The sequence below is a fragment of the Coturnix japonica genome, chromosome 1 (assembly GCF_054131305.1).
Source record: "Coturnix japonica strain WE chromosome 1, WE-NBRP24, whole genome shotgun sequence".
Taxonomy (NCBI): Eukaryota; Metazoa; Chordata; class Aves; order Galliformes; family Phasianidae; genus Coturnix; species Coturnix japonica.
This window is the reverse complement of record NC_140663.1, coordinates 175,819,874-175,847,751: the sequence shown is the minus strand read 5'-3', so window position 1 is coordinate 175,847,751 and position 27,878 is coordinate 175,819,874. Positions and strand designations below refer to the sequence as shown.

General features: G+C 44.8%; 2 protein-coding genes across 4 annotated transcripts in view; both read right to left on the bottom strand.

The window, feature by feature from the left end:
• INTS4 (integrator complex subunit 4) overlaps positions 1-19,236 on the bottom strand; it is a 30,148-nt gene extending 10,912 nt beyond the window's left edge. Inside the window, exons 1-15 of one of the 3 annotated variants that reach the window (XM_015852510.2) lie at positions 19,160-19,236; positions 17,883-18,077; positions 16,385-16,502; positions 15,746-15,852; positions 15,059-15,244; positions 13,121-13,171; positions 12,045-12,133; positions 11,684-11,804; positions 11,187-11,258; positions 10,407-10,581; positions 8,019-8,224; positions 5,914-6,056; positions 4,811-4,926; positions 2,389-2,522; positions 1,396-1,553 (exon numbers count right to left, since the gene is read on the bottom strand). In XM_015852510.2, the coding sequence (XP_015707996.2) occupies positions 1,396-1,553; positions 2,389-2,522; positions 4,811-4,926; positions 5,914-6,056; positions 8,019-8,224; positions 10,407-10,581; positions 11,187-11,258; positions 11,684-11,804; positions 12,045-12,133; positions 13,121-13,171; positions 15,059-15,244; positions 15,746-15,852; positions 16,385-16,502; positions 17,883-18,077; positions 19,160-19,213 (1,925 nt within the window). In that variant the 5' untranslated portion in view covers positions 19,214-19,236. Of the gene's footprint in view, positions 1-1,395; positions 1,554-2,388; positions 2,523-4,810; positions 4,927-5,909; positions 6,057-8,018; positions 8,225-10,406; positions 10,582-11,186; positions 11,259-11,683; positions 11,805-12,044; positions 12,134-13,120; positions 13,172-15,058; positions 15,245-15,745; positions 15,853-16,384; positions 16,503-17,882; positions 18,078-19,120 lie in introns of those variants that run through there. The other 2 variants (XM_015852509.3, XM_085509736.1) reach the window with 2 other exon arrangements.
• A 1,450-nt stretch (positions 19,237-20,686) lies between these two features.
• Positions 20,687-24,824, bottom strand: KCTD14 (potassium channel tetramerization domain containing 14). The gene is made up of 2 exons (XM_015852521.3): positions 24,590-24,824; positions 20,687-22,324 (listed from the first exon to the last, which is right to left on the bottom strand). The coding sequence occupies exons 1-2, from the start codon at positions 24,647-24,649 to the stop codon at positions 21,653-21,655; spliced, it is 732 nt and encodes a 243-aa protein (XP_015708007.1). The 5' UTR covers positions 24,650-24,824; the 3' UTR covers positions 20,687-21,652.
• Positions 24,825-27,878: the final 3,054 nt, after the last annotated feature.

Genomic DNA, 27,878 nt, shown 5'->3' with positions numbered 1-27,878 from the left:
AAAAATAAAAGCATTGAGACAGCAAGTAGGTTAATCTAAATGCACTTAGAATGCAGCAGCAGTGCTGAGGCCAGCCATTCCCACATCTTGTTTTTCCTTATCCTTAGTATAAGCACCAGAAAGAGCAGGAAAGCATGCACTACAAAACAGCTTGCGCCCTGGGACTTGGCAGCTCCTTTTTTTTCCTAGAGGCTGACACGAGCACTGCAGTGGAAGCAGTAAGTCTGTCAACCCACATTGCTCTGCAGCCCTGTGGGAACCACACAGCACAGCAGTTCCTGATTTAACGTTAAAAAAAACCCTCCAGGTTTCTACAGCAGCTAATGACCCATTTGTGTTCCACTGCTGGGAAATCCAGCTACTCACATTGGATAGGAAAGGAACTGTTTGGAACATGCTTGATTGCATGAACCCACCATGTTTGAGGTATAGCTAGCACTGTAAGACAAGCTTAAACCTGATGAACAGATACTTGCCCAATGGGCTGTTGTGTGTGGCCTGGTATCGACAAGCCCTTTGGTGCTTAATTCCCACATCTCACAACACACTAATAGGGAACAATAACAATTTCCATCAGCTCCAAATACTGCTCTCCTGTGCAGCATGTAGCTATGCATATGGCCATCTCAGACAGAACTGCTGTGCAGAACAAAAGGCACTCACAGCCTCTCAAGATGCCCAGAGTTTCACTGTGCCCTGTCAGATCGCGGATGCTCTGCCAGGAGAGAACCCGTTAAAAGCATTTTGTGCACTGGATGCTCTGAGATCGTGTTCTGGGCTGTGCGTTGTAGCTCTAAAAACAGCTGAGGATAAAGCACGTTGTGTTCATGGTCAGGATTTCCACTACAGGTGGATGTGGAAGCAATTTACAGCTACACGATCAGAAAAGGTGGATATGTAGGGAAAAAGGAAAAAGGCTTTGTGGAGTTCTGTGTTCCAAACAAGGGATTAGTGACTGTTTTTCTGACTCAATAATAATTCTCTCATCCTCTCTCCAACAATCCTTTTTCAAGTGTTTTGTTTTCGTATATCAGCTGAGATAAAATGGAAAAGGCAGAATAAGCCCCTTGTGCAATAATACAGCCTATTTCAGGAAAACCTCTGAATTCCCAACTCATGAAGAATACCCGACTCCTTTATAAGCTTGGCTGATAAAAGGAACCCAACAGAGCAACAGAAGCAGCTTCTCTCCCACAGCATCAAAGGCCACAGGTTCTAAAACTGGAAGACGAAGGGAGAAAACCTTCTCCATCTAAAACAAAAATGTGCACACATTACAAATAACCTGACCACAATTAGAGGTGTGCAGGGACAGGACTAAGAATGACGCTGATCCTCAGAATGGACTTTGGAGAAGCTGCAAATCTTAACTCCTCTTCTGCCGAGCAGCCTTACCGAATGGTGAACTCCAGCAGCTCCTGGATGCCCTGCGGGTCGAGGTGCTGCAGGTTGTACACCCTCTCCAGGCTCTGGTGCAAGAACTGCTGGGAAGGGTCCTCGTGTGGTGTAATGCTGGGAGACACTGGGGAGGAGACCAACTTCCTACCCGGCAGCTACACATAGAGAAACACACACACGAAGACTAACATCAGTAACAGCACTGCAAAACGCTGCTGTGTTATTTAACAACTACCAGCTGAGAGCTACGACTGTTTCTCAGAGTCAACGTTTATACCAAGGCACTGTTGGTTAATTCTATTTAAAACCCACTTGTAGCTAGAGATCTTCAGATTAAACATCAGTGTGTCTCTGAGGTAACCAATCTCCTCCTCTATTCACTGCAAGACAGCGGAATCAGGGGAAGACCACATGCAATTGAATTTATGAACTTCACTAAGACTTTCAACCACCTGCGTGGGCAGGAAAAGCACGCTCTAAAGGAGCACAGAACACACCTCACCCCCAAATAAACTGCTTAGGTAAGATCTAAGTCAAATCATAGAACCCTTAAGAGTCGGAAGGGACCTCCGAAGGCCATCTAGTCCAACTCCCCTGCAATGAACAGGCACACTGCAGCTAGATCTGTAATATGCTAATTGCTGTTAATTGTTAAATGTGCTAAATGTTGTAATATTGACAAAGGCTGAGCTCCCACTCCCCATGCAGTGACAGCCCCTGGGAATCCTGCCTCCCAGCATTCTTTTCTAACCAGCAGAGCGTGTACGAATCTCGTTTGAGAGCAATAACATTTATCTTCAACAAAAATATTACAAAATCCATATCATAACCATTTAGTATCTGGCTCTCCCTACTTAACGTACATCTCAATATTCACTCACTGATGCTGAGGGGAAGAAGAAACCCAGGATCAAATTATTACAGATTGGCAGACATGGAAGAAAATAACAGGACTCCCAGCAAAGCACAAGCCTTGGTGGTTCAACTTACTCTTAGTGGAGGGACCAGATGAGAGAGACTGTCCCGAAGATAGGCATAATGTCTGAATGTGTGATCAGAAAACAGCGCTGGCATTGTTGGGCAACTTTTAGCAGCATTGAAAATCAGAACCAGAACAGCAATGTCTATTGAAATGGATTGTCAAAGAAAAATAAACAAGGACCAGAAGAGTTCTTTAGGGATGGCAAGTTAATAGCAGTAACTCAACAACCCTTTCTTTGCTGGAGGTTCTTCAGTATGTTGGAGAATGCTGAGTAAAACCCCAAAGAGGCAGCTGTCTGAGCAGATGCAGATGAAGCACAGAGTGCAAACACTACAGGCTGGGCCATATTGGAGAAGGGCTGCTGCTGCCAACGGGGGATGGATCAGAGGCAACAGACAGGATTGGAGCCAAGGATCATAAATGCAGAACTCAGTAGGTGGAGCTTTCTCTAAGGCTCACATTGTGCCTACCAGTTTGGCACCCAAACACTTACAATTAAGCAATTCCCTCTGAGTTCTTGAAAATTGCTGCAATTCCTCCCATGTCAGCACCCCAAAAAACACCAGAGTATCACAGAATCGTTTGAGTTGGAAAGGAGCTCTGAAGGTCACCAAGTTCAGCTCCCATGCAGTGAACAGTGAACAGGCACATCCACAGCTTGATTAGGTTGCTCAGAGCCCAGTCCAGCCTGGCTGGCAGAATTAAAATGAACCAAAGAAACACCAAAGAAAGAAGATTCTGGAACAGGAAAACCTTTTCCATGGTCTAAGAACCAGAAAATACAGAGGACAGCTAAAAGCTTTAATCAACAAGTCCAAAGACCTGCAACAGCATGCCCCAAAACACAACATCTCTAACAGGAGTAAAAGGATTCCAATGCAAACCAGACAAGGTCAGGACACTTATTTGACTGCATGGAGAAGAAACAGGTTCAGATGCAATCCTAAGCACTGTAGAGATGTGAACACCATTTCTCATTTCCTGAATATATGCTATATCCATGGGCTATCAAGTCCCTACCAAGACTTCAACTTGCCAAACTAGTTTCTCTCCTTTGCCCAAAATCCCTTCCATGTTTTCAGGTGAAGCTATTCAACTACTTAGAGATCCTTCCCAACCTCAGTGATTCTATGATCTTAAGGTGCACTGAGGCAAACTAGAGCTTTTCACCCCCCAAATTCCTTAAATCCTGAACTCATGGGACAAATGCACTCAAATTATGACACAGCCACCTGATTGAAGATTAAGCTCCTCTCCACCTGATCCCAGCCCTTCTCGATTCTCACAAGGTATTCATTTAATCTGTTAGCTGATGGCCTCGAAATGGAGAGAAAAAACAAGGAGCAGCGCGACAGTTCAACTGAGCTGTTTCAGCCTAACATCTCTCAGCACACACCATAAATAACAGCGCATTCTGCAGCTGCACAGAAGGAAAGTGAGGAGAACGAACAATAGAAAAATGGTATTTCACATTTCTGAGGCATCTCCCATTGTTAAGGGTAACGGTACAAAAATTGTGGCTTGCATTCTAAAGCACGAGAAGTGCTGAATTTAATATAAGGATTTCTGACTGACTTATTTCAGAAAGCTAAATTCATAGCATTATGGGAATTCAGCCACTGCCGTATAGAACCGCAATAAGTGACAGTGCTGCTCTATACACTGCACAGGTAGGAGATGTATCACCAAAAAGCAGAAAAACACTCTTATTTAAAAGCTAAAGCATCCACCAGATTAGTGCAAGCTAGACAAATATTTTCCCATCAAATGACTCATCTGCAAAACCTCAACCTTGACCAATTGCTTGATAACCACATCATTCATCACAGCATGAAAAAGCTAATTATACCACTCTGGTATTTATAAAGATGATTCTGGATCATAGAATGGCCTGGGCTGAAAAGGACCACAATGACCATCTGGTTTCAACCCCCTGCTATGTGCAGGGTCACCATCCACCAGACCAGGCTGCCCAGAGCCACATCCAGCCTGGCCTTGAATGCCTGCAGGGATGGGGCATCCACAGCCTCCTTGGGCAACCTGTTCCAGTGCGTCACCACCCTCTGCATGAAAACCTTCCCCCTAAGATCCAACCTAAACCTCCCGTCTCACTTTAAAACCATTCCCCCTTGTCCTGTCACTCCCCACCCTCATAAACAGATGTTCCCCCTCCTGTTTATAAGCTCGCTTCAAGTACTGGAAGGCCACAATGAGGTCTCCTTGCAGCCTTCCCTTCTCCAAGCTAGACAAGCCCAGTTCCCTCAAGCTGTCTTCATAAGATAACAGTTATTCCATTGCTTGCTGAGTAATTAAATTGCAAAGGGATAGCGACAGGACTGTCTGCTAACAGCTCAACAAATCCAAGCACTGGGAAACCACCACTGAATGTCTGACTGTGAAACAGATCAGCTGGCTTCGTCACAAGGATACAAGCTGGGTCATCCATGTCTGGTTCTGGGGTGTCAAAGAATGGGTGTGTGCTCAGCAGCTCTGGGACCAGTGGGAGCACCAGAGTGGGATGCCGGCTCCCCAGGAACTTTAAGCACCTGAAAACAGATGGATCAAAATATTTCTTAGTAAACACATACACTGCAAAATACAACATTTTAAAGCATCATTGCTTTGTATTACAGTGGCACTTTGATGTGTTGGTCAGCATCAGAATCCTGCTGTTAAGTCTATGTGCAAACTCACAGCAATGCTGCCTCTTCAGGATTTGCAGCAGTGTTTGAGATGATCACAGATAACAGAACAGCTTGAAAAGAAAACCAAACAACAATAGAAACTATTCATTTAAGCTATCCAAGAGACAGTTAACACCTGCAGTTACACAACCTAAGGAAAACCTGCATTTTAAACGCTAGCAAGAACATGCATTTTTTTTCTTCATTAAGGCTAGAAGATCAAGGAGGTAAAAGGCCAAGAAAATAAGATCCAAAACCCAAACTCCACAGCAATGTACAAGAAAAAGAAGACTAAAATAAGAGCTTCCAATAATAACCAAGAATTCCATCTCAAACCATGTGTGTGGAAGCACTGCTTCCTTTACTGCCTCCATAAACAACCAAAAACCCCAAAACGTTCATTATTTCCACTCATAGAAGAAAAGAATCCCTCCAAGAGCACAATCCTCTTATCCAGCCAGCCCACTTTTCACCATCAGTACAAGAATATTGCCATGTCACAGAGCACAAAACATTAGTTATGTGGAACAGATGATGTTTCCAACTAAAAGTTGAAACTACCTTTCTAGAAACTCTGTGAATGCTTTGACTGTTTTCAATAGGGGGGTCTTCCATGCACGGTCATCAGTTCTGGATGACCACCAGCAGTACCAACAAGCAAGAACAATGCAATGTCTCTGTGTCAGTCAGGAACACGTACAACATACACACACCTGCTATTCCAGGTATTCACAGGATAACACAATAACCTTAGTGCTGTTACCTCCTCAGCTAGTTCAAAGTTTGGTTAATGCCCCAATTTACAACAAAGCAGAAAAGCAAGCAGACAAGGACATTGATCGCACTCACTTCCATATGGATTCTCTGTCTGTGGGATACTTGGTCAGGTTTTTCAGCAACTCCACCAGTGCAAGATGGATGCCTTCTTTAGTTGAGACATTGGTACAACACAACAGCTCATGAAGAGCTTCTCGAATGTCCCTTGAAGAATCCTAAAAAATAAAAGCAAAAACCCTCCAATCAGAACCTCTGAATGCTCAGAGAGAAAGACAGACAGAAAGACAGAGAGAGAGAAGCTTGGACATATATTTATTTTAAAGGCAGAAGATCCTGTTCTTTGGCTGTATTCATCCTAGAAGCATCAGCGACCATTTAGGAAATAGGAAGAACTTGACCCAACTGTTGGTTTACAGGTGTACACTAAAAGAATAAGTGTAACACAAGCTACAAGTCAAGCAATCAACTCTGATGCAACAGTATGGGATCCCTAATGCATCACTTCTACAGTCACACTGCACCTACGTTGCACTTCAGGCCAGAGTGAGACCACAGAGAGAAGCTCACGCAGTCATCAAGCTGTATTTTTGGAAGCAGTGTGGCTGAACTCCAGCTTAATTAGTTACTTGCCTCCTGCCAAACACCACCTTGCAGTTCCAAAACAGTACAATAGACTTCCTTGCTGTCATTTTTGTGGCATTGGCAGATAGGACGTGAAAATTTGACAGGATACAAATACGAGATGCTTTTCAATAGAGGATTTTTTCAAAAAGCCTAATTTGCTAAATATCAACAGCACATCCATTAACATCTTACACAAAAGAAAGAACAGTCCCCTTGTAGAGGATCTTCAACAACAGCCAACACACACAAACAAAGGAGGGAAACACAGTGGGTACGCTCATCTGGTCCTTATTTTGGTGCTGTGAGGCAGACAGTCACTGAATAAGACTATGTACTCTGAAGACTGATGCAATGAGTGGGGAAATAAAACAATCCAGGTGTGTTGCTTGGATTGGTGGGAGGACAAAATAGAGACAAGTAAGGCTGAAGAATAAAAAGGGCCAAAGAGGTGTACAACGTGGCAGCAAGTGAGAACGAAAACACCATGGCACGCAGAATGCAATGCCTGGTGTGAAAAGCAAGGAGCAGTTGATAGAGTCATTTAGATCAAGAAAAAGCAGTTGAATGAAAACAGAAGTTACATTAACACCATTAACAATTCAGGCACTGAAGTTCACACTGTTCTCCTAAGTCCTCTATTTTGGTGTCCAAAGCTGGATTTTACTGCTGAAAGAGATAAGCGAGTAAGTAAGGACCCTCCTGTACAAAATGAAAATGTGGTAGTTCTCATATTTCAGCTATCGTAATATAGACCACAAATCATAACAAAAGCAGAACAAGGAACACCAGCGTAACTAGTCTACACGTTTATACTGCAACATACAGGTCTCCAAATGGAACAAATGTGAAATAGATGCCCAAATACCAGAGGCACCTCACACTCATTGCTGTGTTTGCAAGTCCAGCTCATACTGCACAGCACTTGTTACAGACAGATAAGCAGGCTATCATAGAATGGCTTGAGTTGGAAGGGATCATCAAACTCCAACCCCCTTGCTGCAGGCAGGGCTGCCAGACTCCATATCTAACACTAGACCAGGCTGCCCAGGGCACCTTCCAACCTGGCCTTAGGTTAATTCACTTTATCCTGGAGCACAACTGAAGGATGGCACTGTGGCCTTGGGTCAAGCAAATAGTGGGTAAAGAGACATATAGATTACATCTTCAGCATCATCCCAGGCTGAGAGACTGTCCCAGTGAAGCAGAGATTTGTCTGCCAGGTGCAGCTGAGAACTGACCGGGACAGTGATGATTAGGAAAGGCCAAAACTATTCCAAGGAGTGCACAAGAAGTCACTGGAAGAGTAGAGAAAGAACCTGTGTCCTGGCTCTGTTTGGTGAACAAAAGGTACAACTAAAGTGGTAGAAGAAATAACGTTAAGTTGTATTCAACATGAAATGTCACAAAGTGATGGACCAGAAAAGGAGACAGAAGGAAATGCACGTGATGCAGCAGCAGTTACCAAGGGCAGCGAGCCTTTAATCTGAATATCATTTATTTAAAATGGAAATAAGACAAGAATGTCATGTTATCCCTTGGTGGGAAGGCCTTACCTCCAGAACAGCTAACACAGTATCCAGCTGGTCCTCCCGCAGCGTGATATTGTTGGAAATTTTTCTCATCGTGTGTATTGACTGCAACCTCACCTCCTCAATTTCATCATTAAACATGTCCACCAAAAAATCCAGGCACTTCTCAGCAAAAGAAGGTGAGGACTGAGCCAACATGCAGAGCGCCTCCACCGCAGCAATCCGCACTTCTGTATGGAGAGGGGGACATCAGTCATTAGTGCTGTTTAAGAGGGTATGCCACCAACAGACAGGCCTGGTATTACTGGAGCACTTGGCTAAGGATGAGAGCTCATAGAATGGCCTGGGTTGAAAAGGACCACAATGATCATCTGGTTTCACCCCCCCCTGCAATGTATAGGGCCGCCAACCACCAGACCAGGCTGCCCAGAGCAACAAGCAGCTAATAAATGTTATGTATTTCATGGCATGTTTTGCAAGAGTAGCTATAACCATGGTACCTTAAGCAAGCTAATTTAGGTAATTAAACTGCTCGCTTCGTTCTTCCAGACATTTTAATTGCTAAGAGCATTCACTGCATTTTTAAGTAGCCACGTAGCACTTCATGAATTGCTGAAAAGCATGAGAGTAGCAGCGTGTCACCAGCACAGAATGAGCTTTCCCTGCTCCCTGACCTCAGATACCTCAAAATAAAGGAAAAAGGTGCCCCCTAATTATCAGAATGACTCATAATTCAAGCAAAAGTAAAAATAAATGGAGGTGTCCAGAGAATCTCTCTGCTGGAAAATAGAGTAGGAATAGAAAGAAGACCCAAATATAACAGACATGTATGAAGATTCTTCTCCCCTGCAGCCATTTTCCCATTGGCTTCCATAACATTAATGTACTGGGATCATAATAGGATTAATTAGCTGTCTTGCAAACATTGTTTAAAACATACTTCTACTTCTCACTCAAATTAGCTCATCTTGAAAACATTCATTTAAAGTTGCGTCTAACGTTTAGGCCTATTGTTCTTAAAGAACATTTTGATTCCTGATGATTCCGATTAAGCAGAGTAATGCAAACACAGTGAGCCCTCCACTCACACAGAACAAAGCCCGTGTCACAACGCTGAGTCTCCACGATCATTAAGACCACAGTGGTATTAGAGGCATTAGAGAAGGAAAAAAAACCCAAGAAAATATTTGCCAATATTACATTCATGAGCTGACACATTCATTTAGATTTAAGTTACAGGATGGAATTGAAAACAAACGAAGCAGCGCTGTGGGTAAGGCAGAATACAGCTCAGCAGTATTTAAAATGCCACTGTGGAGACATACACTCTTCAGAGATCTGGTTATTTTCCACATCTGCCCATTTTAATGACATCCCCCAGTAATCAAACTGGAGATGCTTCACAGACAATGGATTGAGCCATACTGTCAGTCAGGGAAAAGAACAAGGCTTCGTGCTGGAGCTTCAGGGAGAGTTCAGCTGTTAAGAAAACATGGCTTAATTTGTAGAACACTCAGAAAAAGAAGTCAAATTTTACACCACAGTTTACAGGGATATTTTTGTCACAGTGTTCTTCTGCTTACTGATTTACTTCCATCCTTCCAGCAGGGTTTAAAACTGAATTCAGGAATGACATTCAAAGCTGCACCTTTTCATGGCTCTCAAGAGCCTTTGCAAACCTTTGCTCTACCTACAGGAAAGTCGGGCTAGAAAAGACTAAGCACAGACATCCCTGAGGCCATCAGCACAGCCATGCTCAGAAGCTGAAGGACATTTGTGTTCCAGTATGACATTCATAATTTACCCTGTTTAAAAGAGCAGGACAGATATAATCTGCTGGAACGAGCGAGATGAAGGGCTCCATGTCCATAACAGCAAGTCTATGAGACTCTGGTGGAAAGGCACCACAGAGCAAGGTAAATGTGATGGTAAAATGTGGGCATTTCTAATCAAGAAACAGAATTACAATAACATGACAAAAGACGTAAACGAGACCTCACCTGAAATCTAAGTAACTGAAAACACATGAATCCAGTCACTAATTTATAATAATAATATATATAACACATAAAATATAATACGTATAACACATTCCAACTGTCCAAGAACACTCATGCCTGTACAGACCAAGAGGAGCTCGGCCTGTGTAGCCTCCTGCAAAGATGAAACTTGTCTACTACTTCATTAGGAAAGCCAGACCTGGCGAGAAGCAACAACTACTTAATCCAAAAGCTACCACCAGCAAGGAAGAAATGAGCATTAGTTGGCCAGGCTAAATCCTGGATTGGGATTTAGAAGAAAACTTGTGTTCATTGGATCCTGAAACATTTTAAAGGACACCTCCTCACCCCCAAACAAACAGAAAGCCCCTCCATACATCCCAAGCAATTCAATCACTGCATTAACACTCACCATACATTTCATCTTCCAGGCCGTGAACAAAGGCTCCACAAGCTCCTGATTCAATCAGGTTCACAGCACCTGTATCGATTTCTTCTTTGGGAGCATCATCTCCCCATTTTCTGCCACTTGAGAACTCCCCAGAGCTGTAGAGCTCCTTGGCTCGTTCATGCGCTGTGCGTTTCCTCTGCCCAAACACATTTCTCAGTTACAACCATGGGAAACATTAAAGGTGACTGAACAAAACAGTAAATGGTTTTCTGGATTTGAAAACAGGCATAGCTGGAAGCTCACACTTCCCTATTGTTTTGTAGGCCAGAGAACTGAATGTAATACTTTCTGAAAGTTGCTTTAGGAAGGAGTTTTACTGAAAAGCCTTTTGCTCAAGGGTCCCATTCTCCAGCTACTCACTGCTCCCAAGATGTCTATGACTACCAGACAGCTCTTGCAAGATGCTGCCATAAGTTTGTTCCCAAAACCAGGATGCCAACTTTCTGTACACAATAAAGCTTGGAGCTTAATGGCCATCAGAGGGACACAAACGTTTACCTCTCATCCACAAAGCTGGATAGCCTCAAGCTCTTTATTACATGGCTCAGTTAATGAAATCTAAAACTGGCAATTGCTTCACTGACTTCAATCTAAAAGAAAACCTGCCATCATCAATTAACTCTCAGCGGCCCTGAGGCAAGGACACGCTAAGCAAACAGGCTCTACATTTCCACACCTGTTGTGTGGTTTGAGTACTCCACACACAGTAAAAACAAACTCAAGCATTAAGAGTTTACGTACCCGCAGATCTGACATGAGCTTCTTGTCAAGGGTCTGCTCTAAGAAATGGGAGCTCACTTGTTGCATAGAACCCTAAAGGAAAGAAGGAGAAATAAAACAAAAGGAATCAAGAGGATTACTCTCAATTTCACCAGTTTCTGGATATATCCCAATGCAGGGGCTGATAAAATTTGTCCTTTTTAGTAGTTTTCTATGGAGTTCAAAACTCAAACCATACATCAGAGTTCGCTGAGGATGATCAGAACAGCTTATTTGCTCACTGAATCTAATACAGTTGCTTAAATGCGCTGGGGGGGCAGTCATTCCAAGCACTTGTTTTTATTGGATACCAACCCTTCAACCTCAAGGAGGGAATCATTGCAGAGCTCAGCTGAGAGAACCAAAGCCAACACCTCACACTCAGCTTTTCCCCTTCTCCGAATTCTGCTACGAATTTATTTGAGCAGTTTCTAAACTTCTCCCCGTTTCTTTTCAAATAATAAAATAATGAGACTTACCAATAATTTAGCAGCTTGTACTCTCACCACCCAGGAACCATCGCTGACCATATGACATATTTTTCCAAATGCATCATCAACCAATCGAATCTCTTCATTAGAAGAAGGAATGGGGACAATGCTAGCACAGAGAAAAGACAGTCAGTCTGCTGGCTTAATCCAGCATGCTATAAAACTAAGAGCTATGCTGAATTCCTATCAACATCAGGAACAAAAGCTTCAATCGAACCAATGCAGTCTCATCATTAGTTGGCACACATTATTCTTCTAACTGCTTCTGCTGAGACTTTCTGGCACATAACATCTGGGATTAGGATACTGCTGTGGCACCATTTGGAGTCACTTTGTGTGCAGCACATACCTTTCAGGGTACAGTTGACTGAGGACCCAAATTAGCTGAACTGCAGCACTGCGCACTTGTTCGTAATCGTCTGCCAACAGCTTGCAGGCCTGAAAGAAGATTTGCAGCCAATATATTCACTTCCCACTGATTTGTGATCCTTACCATAAATCAGTTCAGATTATAAATAAGGACGAATTAAATCTTTCCTTCTACTAAGAAGTACTTCCAAGTTTGATCAGGTAGAGCAGTCCTAATGAAGTCTATTAATCACATGAGGTATAGCTCTAAAACTGCCTGCACTCTGCCAGAAGCAAAAAGAATGAATATTTCCTAAGACTAATCTGGTACAGCCTGCAGCTCTGCAACCTTTTCTGCCAGGACAAAGGGCAAAAATTTAAAACAAAAAAGCAGAGATTGAGATTAGATACAAGGAAGAAATTCTTCACTGTGAGGGTGGTGAAGCAGTGACACAGGCTGCCCAGAGAAGTTGGGGATGCCCCATCCTTAGTGTTCAAGGCCAGGTTGGATGAGACTTAGAGCAATCTGATTAGCAAAAGCCATTCTGGTCCATGACAAGGGATGCAGTGAGATGATGGTCTCTTAAGTTTCCTTCCAGCCTGCACCTACACTCCATGATTCTGTAACAAACACAGCCACAGAATCCATAGAATCATTAAGGTTGGAAAAGGACAGTGAGGTCCTCAAGTCCAACCCCAACCCATCCCACCATGCCCACTGACCACATCCCTCAGTGCCACATCTCCAAGGTTCTTGAATATCTCCAGGGGTGGTGACTCCACCACCTCCCTGGCCAGCTGTGCCAGTGCCTGAATACTCCGTCAGAGAAAAGATACCTCCTAATACGCAACCTGAACCTCCCCTGGCACAACTTATGTCCATTCCCTCTCACATATCACATATACCCTCCAATGTACAAAGATTTAACACTGAGACTGCAAGGTGACAGTAAGAATTATGCAATGCCCTCCCTCTGTTCAGCGACTTCCACCTCTAGAAGCACAATGCCCCAGAATCCTGAAAAGCAAAGCACGCAAACCAATACAAAACAAATAGAAACAAAGATGAGGTTTTACCTGACCATAAATGGCCTGCTGCAGTTTCAGTCCTCTCTCGTGAAGCTGAAGCTAAGTGTGAAAACAAGAACAACATAAGAAACGACAATGAAATCAAACTATGGTTTTAAATAACACACACTAAGTTTTCATCACTGCTTTGCATAAAATTAATTGCTTGCATTAACCAACTGTTACTGTAATTCAGCTGTTTCTCAATCCCTGTACTCAGCACTGGTGAGGCTGCACCTCGAGTACTGTGTCCAGTTTTGGGCCCCTCACTGCAAGAAAGACATTGAGACTCTGGTTCAGAGGAGGGCAACAAAGCTGGTGAGGGGTCTGGAGCACAGGCCTTATGAGGAGAGGCTGAAGGAGCTGGGAATGTTCAGCCTGGAGAAGAGGAGGCTCAGGGGAGACCTTATTGCTCTCTATAACTTCCTGAAGGGAGGTTGTAGTGAGCTGGGGGTCAGCCTACTCTCTCGTGTCATTAGTGACCCAAAAGCAGCAGTGACAGTGCATTTTAAAGGCCAGAGGAACAGCAAAACCTGCCCTACTAAACAGTGTCTCCTAACACAACATGTGACGTATTAGCAAGGAAAACTGCGATTAAGAACCCTAGGAACAATCAGGGACCCTGAATTCATTCAGGATGCTTCCAAGCTCCAGACTAAAGCAAAACAACTGACACTGTACTGAAACTATTAAATTGAAGGGCATCAATCTTGATATGGATTTGATTCAATAGTATTGCAGAAGTCATGGCAAGGTGTAAAAAGTCCTATGAAAAAAAGAAAGAAACAAAACAGAACGAAAATGAAGGATGAGAGTAACCTTCAGCAGATGGAGATCCCAGGCAGATCCACATGCAGTCTGATCCTCCCAAATGCATCTTGTTTCCTTCTTCACAGTTTAACAGTATTAATTCAAATGTCTTTCATAGAATCACAAGGTTGGAAAGGACCCACAAGATCATCGAGTCCAACCATCCTCCCATTACCGTTGCTATCACAAGCCATTAAACCAGATCTCATAGCTCCTCATCCAGACACCTCTTGAACATTGCCAGGGATGGCAACTCCACCACCTCCCTGGGCAGCCATTTCAGTGCCTGACCACTCTCTGAGAGAAGTTTCTCCTTATGTTTCTAAATATCCTCTGGCACAACTTGAAGCCATTTCCTTGGGTCCTGTTTGTTGATTGGGAGAAGAGGCGAAACCCTCCTCATCACAACCTCCCTCTGTTCACCATCAGGTTAAGATAGAGTAACACTATAAACCTTAAGGGTTAGCAGAGGAAGTGCTGCAAACCCACACAGTCACAGGAATCCCCACTGATCAAAGTTCTCACTGCACAGTCTATGCTTCTACTGCTGCAAAGCTAAAAGAGTTCTGAATTTGCTCAATCCCACATGAAAATCAGTAACCAAAACATAGTTTAAAAAAAAAAAAACCACAAGTTTTCAGGTTTAAACACGCAAGGTTTCCTGTCACAAGCAGTGTTCTATTACATGCTGGAGTAATAGGGGCTTATTATTGTGGCAGCCAATCCTGAATCAGGAAATACAGACTTCTCACTAAAAGAAAGAGCTTTACCTATAACAATACCACGATATCCCAAATGAAAAAGCTTCTTCCCCTACAGCAGAAGCAGGTCTCATGGAACCATTGAATTGCTCTGGTTGAAAAAGACCATCAGGATCGTCAAAGCCCAACCGCAACCTAACCATACTACCCTAATATATCATTGTGAACCACTAAAATACCCTCTGAGATTTCATAAAGTTCTTCTATTTCATAACATATCTCATTTTTCCAGGTAATTTTGATACGTTAAACTGGCACTTGGTGAGTTAATTAAATAACTCCTGTCCAAACCTCTCTGGATTCATTTGCAGATCCTTACCAGCTTTCTTATCAATCCCCCCCAGACAATTTCTTCCACCACACCAGCACTCCTTACCATGGCTTTTATAGCTGCTGTCCTAACACGAGGATCCTGGTCGTTAAAATGATCTCCTATTATCTTCTGGACATCTTTGGCAGCCTGGCTTTCAGCTTCTTTCGCAACACCTTTTTCCACTGGTCCAAGGCAGCCAATTAACTGAAGACACTTATTTCTTACACCATGGGAAGAATCTGTCAGATGCTACGGGACACAAAAATAGATTTATTTTAAATGCTCTTTTGTCTCTGTAAACAGCTGATCAGAGTAAAATTCCCAGCAGTTACAAAATGTTAATATTTTAGTAAGAAAAAACATTAAGGAATACTGATAACATATTTTTACCTCTGGCAGAGATGAGTATTTGAACAGATCATAAATACTTTTGCTTAACATTAATGCTTTCCATCAGTAACTTCTTAACAGGGAATAGTGTTTCTAAATAACAGCTACAAAAAAGCAGACATGCATCCAAAAGCATATGAAGCAACAGGCAATAACTGAAAGAGCAGTGAATCCAGTGTTGTTTGCAGACTTGTTAGCTGCATTCAGAGCTGTGCTCACATCACATTCGGTTTTAAGTTGGTCTTGCTTAAAATTTAGTACATTGAGCTCTCCCCCAAAACAGACTGAATCCAAATGCAGCACGCAAGAGCAGAGCTTTGCCCTTCAGCAGTATTTACATCCTCAGGGAGGCAGCCTTACCTTGCAAGCTACCTCTACCAGCCTCATCCTGACAGATGGGTTCTCTGTGAGCTTTGTGCCAATCACCAGCAGCGTATCCAACAGCTGAGCAAGGACTTGGTGAGACTCTGCAAAACAAAGCAGGGAAAGGTTATGCACTTCTTTGCTAAGCTCCTGAACCAAAGCATCACTCCGGTTGGAAAGTCCTCCTAGAGCCTTCTCCTTTAGAAGTCAGAAGAAGCCCAGCTCCCCTGGCTTCTCCTTGCAGGTAACATACTACAGCCACCTTGATGGTCCTCTGCTTAACTCAGCCAACCTTATCAGCATTTCTCTGGCACTGGGGAGTGAAAACTTGAGACAGTATTCCAGGTGTGGGCTCTCTAGCATTGACTAAATGGAATAACCATTTTCCTCAAGCCCCTGTTGAGAGCTTTCACTGCACACTCAACAACTTAACCTTACATTCACCTGACACTAAATGATACTAAAATAAAACTAAACTTCATCAAGCACATACAAGCAGTGAATATAACACAGAAAAATGGACTTAAATGAAGGCACCGATGAGCTGCTTTGCAGTACACTAAGGAAAAACAACGTGCTTCTAACAAGATTCCACTTCAAGCAAGGCCTTAAAGGCGTCTGAAAAATGTGACTTACTCTCATTCTGAAGTGTGTTAATTGCATCATCCATAATGCAGTCTGGGGAAAATCCTGCAGTCTTTGATAACAAACCCAGCAAGGAAGCAATCTTCAATCTTACAGAAGCATCATTCTCCTGGAAGGAAACAACAGATATTAGGAGGAAGCTTTTCACTCAGAGGGCGGTGACACACTGGAACAGGTTGCCCAAGGAGGCTGTGGATGCCCCATCACTGCAGGCATTCAAGGCCAGGCTGGATGTGGCTCTGGGCAGCCTGGGCTGCTGGTTGGTGACCCTGCACATAGCAGGGGGAATTGAAACTGGATGATCAGTGTGGTCCTCTTCAAGCCAGGCCATTCTATGATCCTCTCATTTTTCATCTGGGAGAGCAAAACACTTCGCAGGGAAGAAGGATCCAGACATTTACAACTCAGCACAAGGGACCAAACTTTACCATAATGTTAGTTCCTCAACTATGCGCACATTGCAGTAAGTGAACCACAACAGAACGCTCCTCTTGCAGCTCTACAAATACCCTACAAATTAACTCTTCAACCCCTAATTTCTGAGTAATTACTCCACAGGTGGAAATAAGCTTCACAAATTATCATCAATTTTAAATTCTTTAAGAGTTCACATATTTCAAAGGGCTGTTAATATAAGTATTCTGCAAACCTGCACACCTAGTCCTAACTGGGAGCCTTCTTCTATCTTCACATTGCCAAGGATATCCAGCATAAGACAGAAGGAGACAAAGGAGTCTGGATTTTAAACTAAACTCTCTCCAAGCAACTATGCACCACAATTCTGCACCTTTTACCACACCAATGATGTGATCCTCTGGGATCTCTTCAGGCACTGTCTGATAACACACCACTTCTGCCAGCAACAACCAGCTCATTCTGCACCACCTGCACAGACACACTGATCCGACTGTCAGCAAAGCAAAGTGAAAAGCGTAGGGGAAAAGGAAATAGTAGGTTATCTTTCTGATGTGCTTCAGAGGGTGGTCACCAAACTATCCTATTTGCCTATCATATTGTAAAGGAATGAAGGAACTAAAAGAAAAGTCAAACAGTCACACTCCAAAAACAAATACAGTACAGAGACTGATAACATCCTTACAGCTTCAGCATCAATTCAAAGCTTTTTGGCACCTAAGGGGAACCTACAAACAGGAGAGGAGTTAATGCTTTGAAACAGTAGACGATAGCAGGACCAGAGGAAATGGTTATAAGCTAAAGGAGGGAAGATTTAGGTTGGATGACAAAGGGAAGTTCTTTACTATGAGAGTGGTGAGGTGCTGGAACAGCTGCCCAGAGAGGCTGCGGATGCCCCATCCATCCCTGGAGGTTGGCTCACTTCCCTGTCACTGAGTCCTGAAACTGCTAACACCAAGTGACATGAGCTTTGGGTAAAGGACTACAACCATTCACCCTCCTCATACAGTACAGGAAACAGCAGCTTCCCATCCTACCTCCAACCCCACCCCAAGATGACTCCCGGCTTTATTACCTTGTAATAATGCTCCAGCAGGATCCGAACGACCCCTTCCACACTCTCCACTTCCACAGGCTTCCTGGCAAACTGCAGCAGGTACTGCAAGGCATCTGCAGGCGAGGTGGCTTTACACAGGTCAACGTGGAGCGCTGCAGACTTGCTGGGCTTGGTCAGCCGCAGTTTCTTAGCAGACAGGTCCTCATGCTGTTGCTGTGGGTGAGGGACAGAGCAATATGACTCAGAAACACCACGCAAATCCTTCCCAGAGCAAACTGCTTCCCACCAAGGCAGCCTGGGGGAGCTCCTGCACCTCAAGGCAGACACTGCTCTTTCCCTTGCCAGTCAAAGTGGAAGCACATTCTATAGAATAGCTTGGGTTGGGAGGGATCTCAAGGATCATCAAGCTCCAACCTTCCTGCACGGCTGCCAACTTCCATATCTAATACTACACCAGGCTGCCCAAGGCACCATCCAACCTGGCCTTGAACACCTCCAGGGATGGATGGGGCATCCACAACCTCTCTAGGCAGCCTGTTCCAGCACCTCATTGTTCTCATAGTAAAGAGCTTCCCACTGATATCCAACCTAATTCTTCCCTCCTTTCGCTTATGACCATTTCCCCTCATCCTGCCATTATCTACCCTTTCAAAGAGCTCCTGTTTATAGGCTCCCTTTAGGTACTGAAAGGCTGCAATGAGGTCACCATGCAGCCTTCTCCATGCTCAACAAGCCCAGCTCCCTCAGCCTGTCTTCACAGGAGAGGTGCTCCAGCCCCCTGATCATCTCTGGACCCTCCCCAACAGCTCCCTGAGTTTCTTGCCCTGGGGGTCCCAGTACTGCAAATGGGGCTTCAAAAGGGCAGAGCAGAGGGACAATCCCCTCCCTGTCCCTGCTGGAGCCCAGATACCATTTGCTTTCTGAGCTCCAAACACACACCGCTGGTTCACGTTCAGTTTTTCACCCACCAGGACCCCCAGGTCCTTCTCTACAGGTCTAACTTTCCCACCGGGGCAGCTCCCAGCCTCAGACGAGCAGTACATCTCCTCACGTTACTCTTCCCCTTCCAACCCTTCTCCTACACCTCCCAGCCCTAAAAGAATCGCTGTTCTCCCACATACCCCCTATATCTCCCCCAGGGCCTGCAATAACCCGCCCCAACCCTGAGGCAGCTCCAACACTCCCCCTTCCCGAGAAGCCACCCCTAGGCTCGGTAGGCCCCAGGCTGCTGCTACCACGGCCCTTCCCACACTCACCGAGGTCACCCTACCGAGCTCGGAGCTCTCGGCGCTCACCTGGACCACCTTGGTGAACTCCTCGTACACCCGCTTCTTCAGGTGAGCCGCCATCTTGCGCGCCTCCCCTCGCCGCCAAACCATAGAGTCGCCCTCTCGTGACGTAGAGAGAGTACTCTCTTCCCAGCTGGAGGTTCCGCTCTATGGTTAGGAGGTCTGGGCTGGGAGGCCTCGTGTTGCTATGGGAACGCGCAATGCGTTCAAGATGGCGGCTGCGGCCTGCTCCGCCTGATGTCGTCACCCAGCGCAAGGGCTCGGTCTTCCTCACCAGCACTCGCCGTATGGAGCCGAGTGTCAGCAGCTCCATCACACATACCGCAGCGAGTCTGCTCAGCTGTGGTTTTATTATCTATTATTTGTGCAAAGTGTTGGTGTTTCCCTCAGGTTTTTCTTAGTGTCCACTAAACGATAATGCAAAACCTTGCAGGCACATAAAGAGCCATCCCTCCTCTTCTCTGTTGCAACAAAATTCTTCATCATGTCATAGAATCATAGAATTAACCCAGGTTGGAAAAGATCTTGAAGATCATCGAGTCCAACCGCAGCCTAACTATAGTACCCTAACTCTAAAAACTCTGCTAAATCATATCCCTGAGCACCACAAGAACCATTAAGGATAAAAAAGACCTCTTAAGATCCCACCCTCAACCCACCCTCCCATGCCCAGTGGCCATATCCCTCAGTGCCACATCCCCACAGCAAAAATTACCCTTCATATGCTCCCAACATCATCTAAAGATCATCTGGTCCAACTCCCCTGCAACGAACAGGGACACCTACAGCTCCATCAGGTTACTCAAAGCCCCATCAAAGAACCATAGAATATTACAAGTTGGAAGGGACCCATAAGGATCATTGGGTCCAACTCCTGGCTCCACCCAAAGATCAGACCATTTGTCTGAGAGCATTGTCCAGATACTTCTTGGACTCTAACAAGTTCTGTGCCGCTTCCCTGGGGAGCTGGATATTGCTGTTCCAGCCTGTCCTGAGCTGAGCATATTCAGATCATCCTTGACAAAAGAATTAGACTCTTTAAAGGCAGCAGTTTGATAGCCATAAGAGCCTGGTTGCTTGAGTCTTTAACTTTACTATAAGTATTTTTTTTCTAATAACTAATCTTTGTTGCAACTTATGCCTGCTAGTCCTTCTTCTACCCTTAGTATATGCCAAGAGTAACTGATCTCCCTCTCCTTAAAGCACTGTTTCCTGATATCCAACCTAAGCCTCCCCTGGTTCAACCTGAGGCCATTTCCCCCATCCTGTCACCTCTCACCAGTGAGGAGAGACCTTTTGGCCTTTTCAGATGCTGATTCTGTCAGTTTGGATCAAGGTTATAAAAGTGAGAGTTCCCTCACACCTATGACAGAACCACACCGAGGTCAGTGGCTTCTACTGCTGAGAAATTTGTGTTAGGATGAGCACTTATGAAAGCCAGCTGAATTAGGAATAATTCAAATCTATTATCATGAAGATAAAGCTTTTGAATCCAGGGTTTTTTCTTGGAGGGTGTCAGTAAAAACACTTCTGTATCATTCAGAGAGCTTTTCAAATATATTTATCATCGCAGAGACTATAATTATATATTATTATATACCTCTTGTTCATACAATTGTAGAATCATAGGATATCCCAAAGTGGAAGGGGCCTATAAAAGATATTGTCATAAGATCATTAAAGATCTAAAACTAAGTTGAGCAAGTATTTACACAGCTTTCAGGGACTCCACTTGAAATGGTGCACATAAGATTTTTTCATCAGAGAAGGTCATGCCTGTCAATATATCAGAAACAGTGAAATATTAATCAGAAGATTAAATGTATTCCCCTCCTTTCACTCAACAATACTTCAAAACCTCATCTGTTGCTTTCCAAAGATGATTCTTTTTGTTCAGCATTACAGATGCGAGCATTTAGAGGTTAGTCTGTGTCCTTTATAGTCACCACTGTCTGTCTTTACCTGGAATAAACCTGTGGACCAGACTGCTGTACTCCATACAACAGATCCTAGCTTATGAGGAGCATTCACAGTGAGGAGAAGGCTCTGAGGACAGCACGTTGGGGTGAATGGGCTCTGTAGCTCTCAGTATTTATGACTCAAAATAAGGCAGAGTAGTGTCCATGTGATGCTACTAACCCTAGTAGCAAGTCTGGATTCAGAGGTAGTAATTTGTTCCTGTTTCTAGTGAAGGACAAGTTTCCACAAGACATATTTGGGCATGATCATTTCTCTTTGGTTGAGTGCAGTTTGCTCAACTTCAGACCTGGCTCCCATTTCAAAACACATACCTTGAAAACTGTACAGCTTACTGTTAATGCCCAACAATACAGTGGCTCTCAAGTGTTCTTTAATTTGGCAAACAACCGAACAAGAGACTTTTATGGGCCCACACATCACTTCCTATCCCCCCAGTAGTCCAGGACTTAGTCTCCAAAGCCCAAGTTCATTTGTTTTAATAACTGGTTTCTTCCATTCTCCATCAAGAAAGGTGCTTTGCTACCACCAGGTGAACTGGATTATATGGAAGAAATCCTGGGGTTTGAAGCGAAACCCTTTTTCAGCAACGTGAGCCCGTAAGGAGATTTTGTACCCTCTGTCTTTCACGTCCATTTCAATGCAGTCCAGTAGATCATATATATCTGGAGCTGCCTTCCAGGGGCCGAATTTCACCACAGACTTTTTATCCATATCCAAGCTGTTCAAGGCATCCTGACACCTGGCTGCGTCTTCCTCTGTTCTGACAACACATATGATGACTTTGGAGTAGCGGGATGCGACCGCTTCGGCCCGCGCGATGCGGATCATCAGTTCAATGTTCTCGCTGTAGTTGGGTACACGGGCCAGGAACTGCTTCCTTGCCACATGTTCCCCAAAAATCTGAGGGGATTCCTCCAGCTGCTTGATTAAGGGTTCGATGTCGTAGAACAAAGCCTCCTTGTAGACATCCTGGATGCACTGGGTGGGCACCTGGTTACTGCGCAGATACTCCAGGATGTATTTGAAGTAGGTCCCCGGCCTGTCAATGAAGATCCTCCCTTTCGAGTCTGTCCTGAGTTTGTGCTGGCCGGTGAACATCTCTGCCAGCTTGGAGCCAGGGTGTTTTTTCAAGGTGCTCAGCGTTGTCGTGTACATCTCCCCACCGACATTCAGCTCCACGACTGGTGGCAACTACAGATGTCACAAGGGGAGAAAAATCACACACGTAAGCCATTGGAGGCTGCCAACATGGAAGCATCAAGGAAAAGGGAAAAGGTACAATCACAGCTGGGATCTCTCATGGCAGCATACAGATCAGAATGAGTCATAGAATCATGAAATCATAGAATCATCAAGGTTGGAAAAGACCATATAAGATCATCCAGTCCCACCACCCACCAATAGTTCTCACTAAATCACATCCCTCAACACAACATCTAAATGTTCCTTGAATGCCTCCAAGATGGGTGACTCCACCACCTCCCTGGGCAGCCCATTCCAGCACCTGACCACCCTCCCATGGAGGACATATGGGAACATCCACACCAAGCATTGCTAAAAGCAGATGCAGGATATTTATATTTGGCCCTTGTATCCAGATCAGAAGCATGGATGTTCCTAAAGGGATTCACCCTCAACACACCTTTAAGACATAGGAAGGAGTCATTTTGCTGGTGTCTGAGGAGAAGCACAAAGTCTGTTTATCTGTGCATTTGATAGGAGGAAAAGAAAATCATAGAATCATAGAATGCTTGGGCTGGAAGGGACCTCGAAGGTCATTGTGTGCCAACTCCTCTTGCTGCAGGCAGTGCTTGTTGCCAGTCAAGCACTAGATCACATTGCCCAGGACCCTACCTAGCCTGGCCTTCAACACCTTCAGGGACGGGACAAAATAGTTTATGCAACTGATGTGGATTTAAGAACTAAGATTTAATGTTTGGCTTTTTATCTCTATTTTATTTCACTGTGCATTAATGCCATTGCTATTTGAAACACGAGAGACCTGAATGCCCAGAGAGCTGGATCTGGTGTCACTTCTGATGACACTCCTGACTCAGTTCAACGCTGAAGAGTTTTAACATCCTCCTTTGCATTTTTTGTAGCACTTGGTAGAGCAGGAGGAGAAGGAAGAAATGAGGCAGTTCTTTCCCTCACGCTGCCAGTCCTGTAATGCAAGTCATACGCCTGGCCAGGACCACACCTGCCACTAGGAAGGCTTGAGTCAATAAACAACCATTTTCTCCAGGAGCTCACCTGTTCTTTCTTGGACCTGATCACACAATGATCTGCTTCAGTGCTACCAGTCACATGCTTCAGTATGTACCAAAGAGCTTAGCTGGATCCAGCCTGTGGTGCCCTATGGGTTGAGATGACGTGAGCTGATCTCACTGTTTCACCAGGACAAAGGGGAGGCTCCTGCTGCACTCTCCACTTCTTACCTTGTGCCAGCTCTACTTCTCCTTCATTTTAGCAAGCTGAAGTGGCTCACAGAGGATTTAACTAGCATCAGAGCAAGCAAAATGAGGGGATAGGAGCAGAGCAGAGGGAGATTATGTCTTTTAAATGACTGCAAGCTGTAAGTTTTAGCAGCCGTGAGCTCAAAATGTAGGGAAGCCAGGGACACAACAGGAGATTCAGGCCAAAGACCCAGATGGAATATTGCTTTGTTCTAATGTAGGTGGCTTCATCTCCAGGGCAGTTATTTGCACCAGGGCCAAGAGAACATAAAATGTTTCTGTCTGACAGTATCTAGTGATCTCTACCCATTAAAGAGCATGGCCCAAAGCTGTTTCTATAGCAAAGCCTCTCAGTTAGGAAATCTGCCATTAGTCCAAGTGATAGCAACAGCTTTCCCTGTTAGGTATCATTTGTCAGGAGGGTCTTATCCTCTTGAGCCTCTTGTTTTTAAGATGGAAGGTCAAGGGAAACCAGTTACTAATAGAACCAGGGGAGGAAAAGTAAAACATTACCACCTGATTTCTGATTTCTCCTCAGTAACAGGTCCCTTGTTTTGTGGTTGACACTAATTTTCCTTAAAGCTAGAAAAACTACCGTTCCCAGCTGGTAATTCTGCACACCTTAAACACAGAGCAAGTTACTCATCGTTGGAGACCACTGAAAAACCCCTGAGCTCACAACAGGCTTTTATTTAAGGATATGGCAAATTAAACTTAACATCAAATTCATTTCATAGTCTGCAAAGGAGAAACCAGCGAGGTTGTTTGCTGTAGCTCTGTGTGCCTCCAAAGGACACAGTCTTGCTGGAACCAGGCTGGTGCGAACAGGTCAGAGTCAGACACAGCTTTTCACCTAGAAAAGCACCTTGCTCACACACCTGGCAAGCCCCTGTGCCTTCAAAGTATCAGATGGGTGAGAAATAACTGCTGTAACTAACCCAAAGGGGATGCTCTGATCCCAGAAGAAGGAGCCATGCCCCCAAGCCTGCACCGTACTCACCATATGCAGGCTGCCAGTGACCTGTTTCCTGAGGGGTTTGTGCTCCGAGGAAATGCTCATCTCCCCTCGCTGTGCTCCAGTCCTCTTCCACCAGATTCTCCTTGGGTGAGTCAGGCTCCTGCCCAGCTGCTGCCCCACAAACTCTGGATTGCCCCAAGCACAGTGCAGCCTGCAGGTCTGACCAGAGGGGAGGGAGCAGCACGGAAGCGGAACTGTTTGCTCGTTAGTTTTCCAGCAATCAGCAAAGCAGCAGGGCGGATTTGGGCTGGCTGCCGTCACACACTCACCTGCAGATATCTGAGAGCTGAATCAGCCCTTCCAAAGGAGACCCACAACCTCTGTCTGGGTTGGATGAAAACCTGTAAACACCTTCAGTGCTTGTTGGTGTCTGCAGGCTGCTCTTTTAGTCACACAGCATCCCAAACCATCTCACTGATCCCACTGTTGTGCCTGGCAGTGTCAGAGCAGGTTTGGAATAAAGCTGGAAGATTTGAGTGTTCTTAGCCTTTAATTCCTGCAAATCCCATTCATTCGTCTTCCTCATCCAAAACTATCCTGCACGTGACTGACAGAAGTGGAACCCAGACTCTTTTGACACAGCACGTCTTGAGTGCTGGAGGTGACAACCTTCCCTTTTGCAGCTACAGAACGGGATGGATGGATGGAGTGTGGACAATTGCCCTCTACCACAAACCAAAGGTGGTTGATAACAAACCTTCAGTGCTGTGCAATGCAGATCCTTACATCAGCACAAGAAAGAGCTGCTAGCTGTCATCTACAGCTCTTCCACCCTACAAGGCCCACCACAGCCCTTTCTTCACTCTGATGGACATACTGGTCAGGTTCCCCCACTCTCTCACTCCTTTTTTTTCACATCCTGGACGCTTTTGTTGGCACACTATAGAAAAAAAGAATTGGTATTTTGAGATATTTGGCTGGAAGTCGCCATCTGATTGTTATTATTCAGGCTTCTTCTGGGATTTCTTGATCCCACTTGCTTGAAAATGGCATTTTTTCAGTCCTGCTATGCAAATTACTCCCAGTTGGAATTTTTTTTTTCTCTTTTTGTTAGGAGTTTCATTTAAAATGTCATCTGATCTAAGAAGGGACCTTTGGAAAAGCATTCTCACAGCCCAAGCCATTGGCATACCACTACCTACCCACGGGGATTTTATGCCTTTCTTCTTGGCAGTCACACTAGAGATGGCAGCCTGGATTACTGGGACCACACATCTGATCTGTATGGTGTCCCAGCCATGGAAAGTTTTGCAGGGAAGTCATCCCTCTCTGCATCAAAGCCCTCTGGGCCTGCACTAAGTGGAAATAATCACGCTTGTAGTTCATCTCTCCTCCTTTTACCCCAGGGTCAGAGTGATGCTGAGGAAACCAGTGGGTGGGAAGCAAACACTGAAAGGCAAAAGTGAGATCACAGCTCTGGAGGGGGCTGGAGGGCTCACAGCACTCTATGCTGCTGCTATCAGCTAACTCAGGCTGGTTCAAATTCCATTCTTCCCTTGGGAGAGAAGTGAAAAGCCAAGAGCATGGATGTCTCCATAGCCTTGGGCGACCCTGTCCTGGGATTCCTACAGCCCCATTGTGGCTCTTGCTCTGCACTCCCTAGGAGGCCTTGGCCACCACTGTGCTGTTTCTGGGAGGTTAGTTGGCTTTCTCCCCTAGGGGAATGAAATCTACTTTGTATTAAGCTAGAATTTCTACCCAGGATCTCTGTTGGGCTTTATTGTTACCACTTGACTCAGATCCCTGAAATCCCTCATCTTTGAGGCCTCCAAAAGCTGTCTCTGATGCACTGATGGTCTTTTGGGGACCAACCTGTTTGCTGCTGGGCAGGACAGAAGATCTATGAGCGCTCTGGGAATCTGATGATTGGCCAAGTGGGAAACAAGATGTGGTGGTGCGTAAATGTTCTGGTGTTTGTTTTCTGTAGTTGCCATTGCCTTTCATCTAGAAGGACTCTGGTGCTTTTCCTGTCATTGGGATACCCTATGAATGAGGAGAGATTAGCTGGTAAGCTGGCAAGAAGCCTGAAATGCTGCTATGTCACCTTCACAGATCCCTTTCTCTGCTCGAAGAGAAGGTCACTGTGACCTACTGGAAAGTCTGGTTGCCAAAATGGGCCATGGAACCTGAGGAGGATGAACAACAGGGGCCATTAGATGTTCTCCATTCCTCTACTGGCTCCATTGACACAATAATGCTTCAAGCCTCTGGCCTACTCTTGGGGTGGCTGCTTTCTATGACATTGCTTTTATAGACATTTCAAAAACAGGTCTCATTCTGTCCCCTTCTCCAAGGGCATTTCCAAGAGTGTGATCTCTTACAGGCAGGGACCATCCTTCTATTGCTTAAAAGGATTACCCTGCACCCCAGCCATGAGCAAACATCCATGATATGAGTCACAAGAATAGCTTTATTACGAGCAGAGAACTTTGTGTCTGCTGAAGAACGAGTAACTTGACAATGGCTTTGTGGGGAATCAATTTGCGTTGCTGCAAATTGTATAAATATGGAGATAACAATGGACTGGAACAGATTTATGCTGGGAAATGCATCAGATTGGAAAACAACATTGTCCATACAAGCATTTTTAACAGATTTGTTGACACATTGGATTGGCAGCTTCTGTTTGTGAGAGTCAGATCAAAAACATTCATATTTGAGTTCTGTGCCCCAGTACAAGTAAATACACCAAATCCAATGGGGGAAATAATAATAATAATAATAAAGAAATTTAAATTTACTATCGTCACACCACTTCTCCTTTGAGAAAAGCTCCTGTGTACAGCCGATGTTAAAGGGTTTCTGAAACAGATCCCAGCATTGGAGCAGCATTTCCTACCAAGGTTCCTGTCCAGACATCTTGCCCCAGAGCTCGACTTCCTTTCCCATCTCTTCACATTCTTCCCTTCTCCATGAGTTTGATGTGGCTCTACCATATTCATTAGACCCACTGCACTGCTGTAGCTGGGCAGGAGGCTCTACACACTTCAAGAGCCACTCCAAAGTCAAACAGCCATCCGCTGTGCAAACACCACAAACACTTCCACCCATGGCTTTCCAGCCATTTAGCTGCTCCACCCAGCTCCGTGTGCCTGGGTGGCTTCATCACGTGTCTTTGGACAGGCCTCAGGACACCAAAAGCCAAGACAGCTGAGCACCTCCATTCATTGCCAGTGAATTAATTTCTCTCTGTCCTCAGGTCCTTAATGTGCCTTCATGGAGGCTGTGGGCAGAGCTGAATGCTCCCAGCTCCTTCTCACCCAGTGACCCT

Bases quoted from the DNA above. Each gene is read 5' to 3' on its own strand.
- KCTD14 (XM_015852521.3), bottom strand. From the start codon at position 24,649: ATGAGCATTTCCTCGGAGCACAAACCCCTCAGGAAACAGGTCACTGGC. The intron at 22,325-24,589 runs GTGAGTACGGTG...TGACATCTGTAG, and splicing joins TCACTGGCAGCCTGCATATG to TTGCCACCAGTCGTGGAGCT.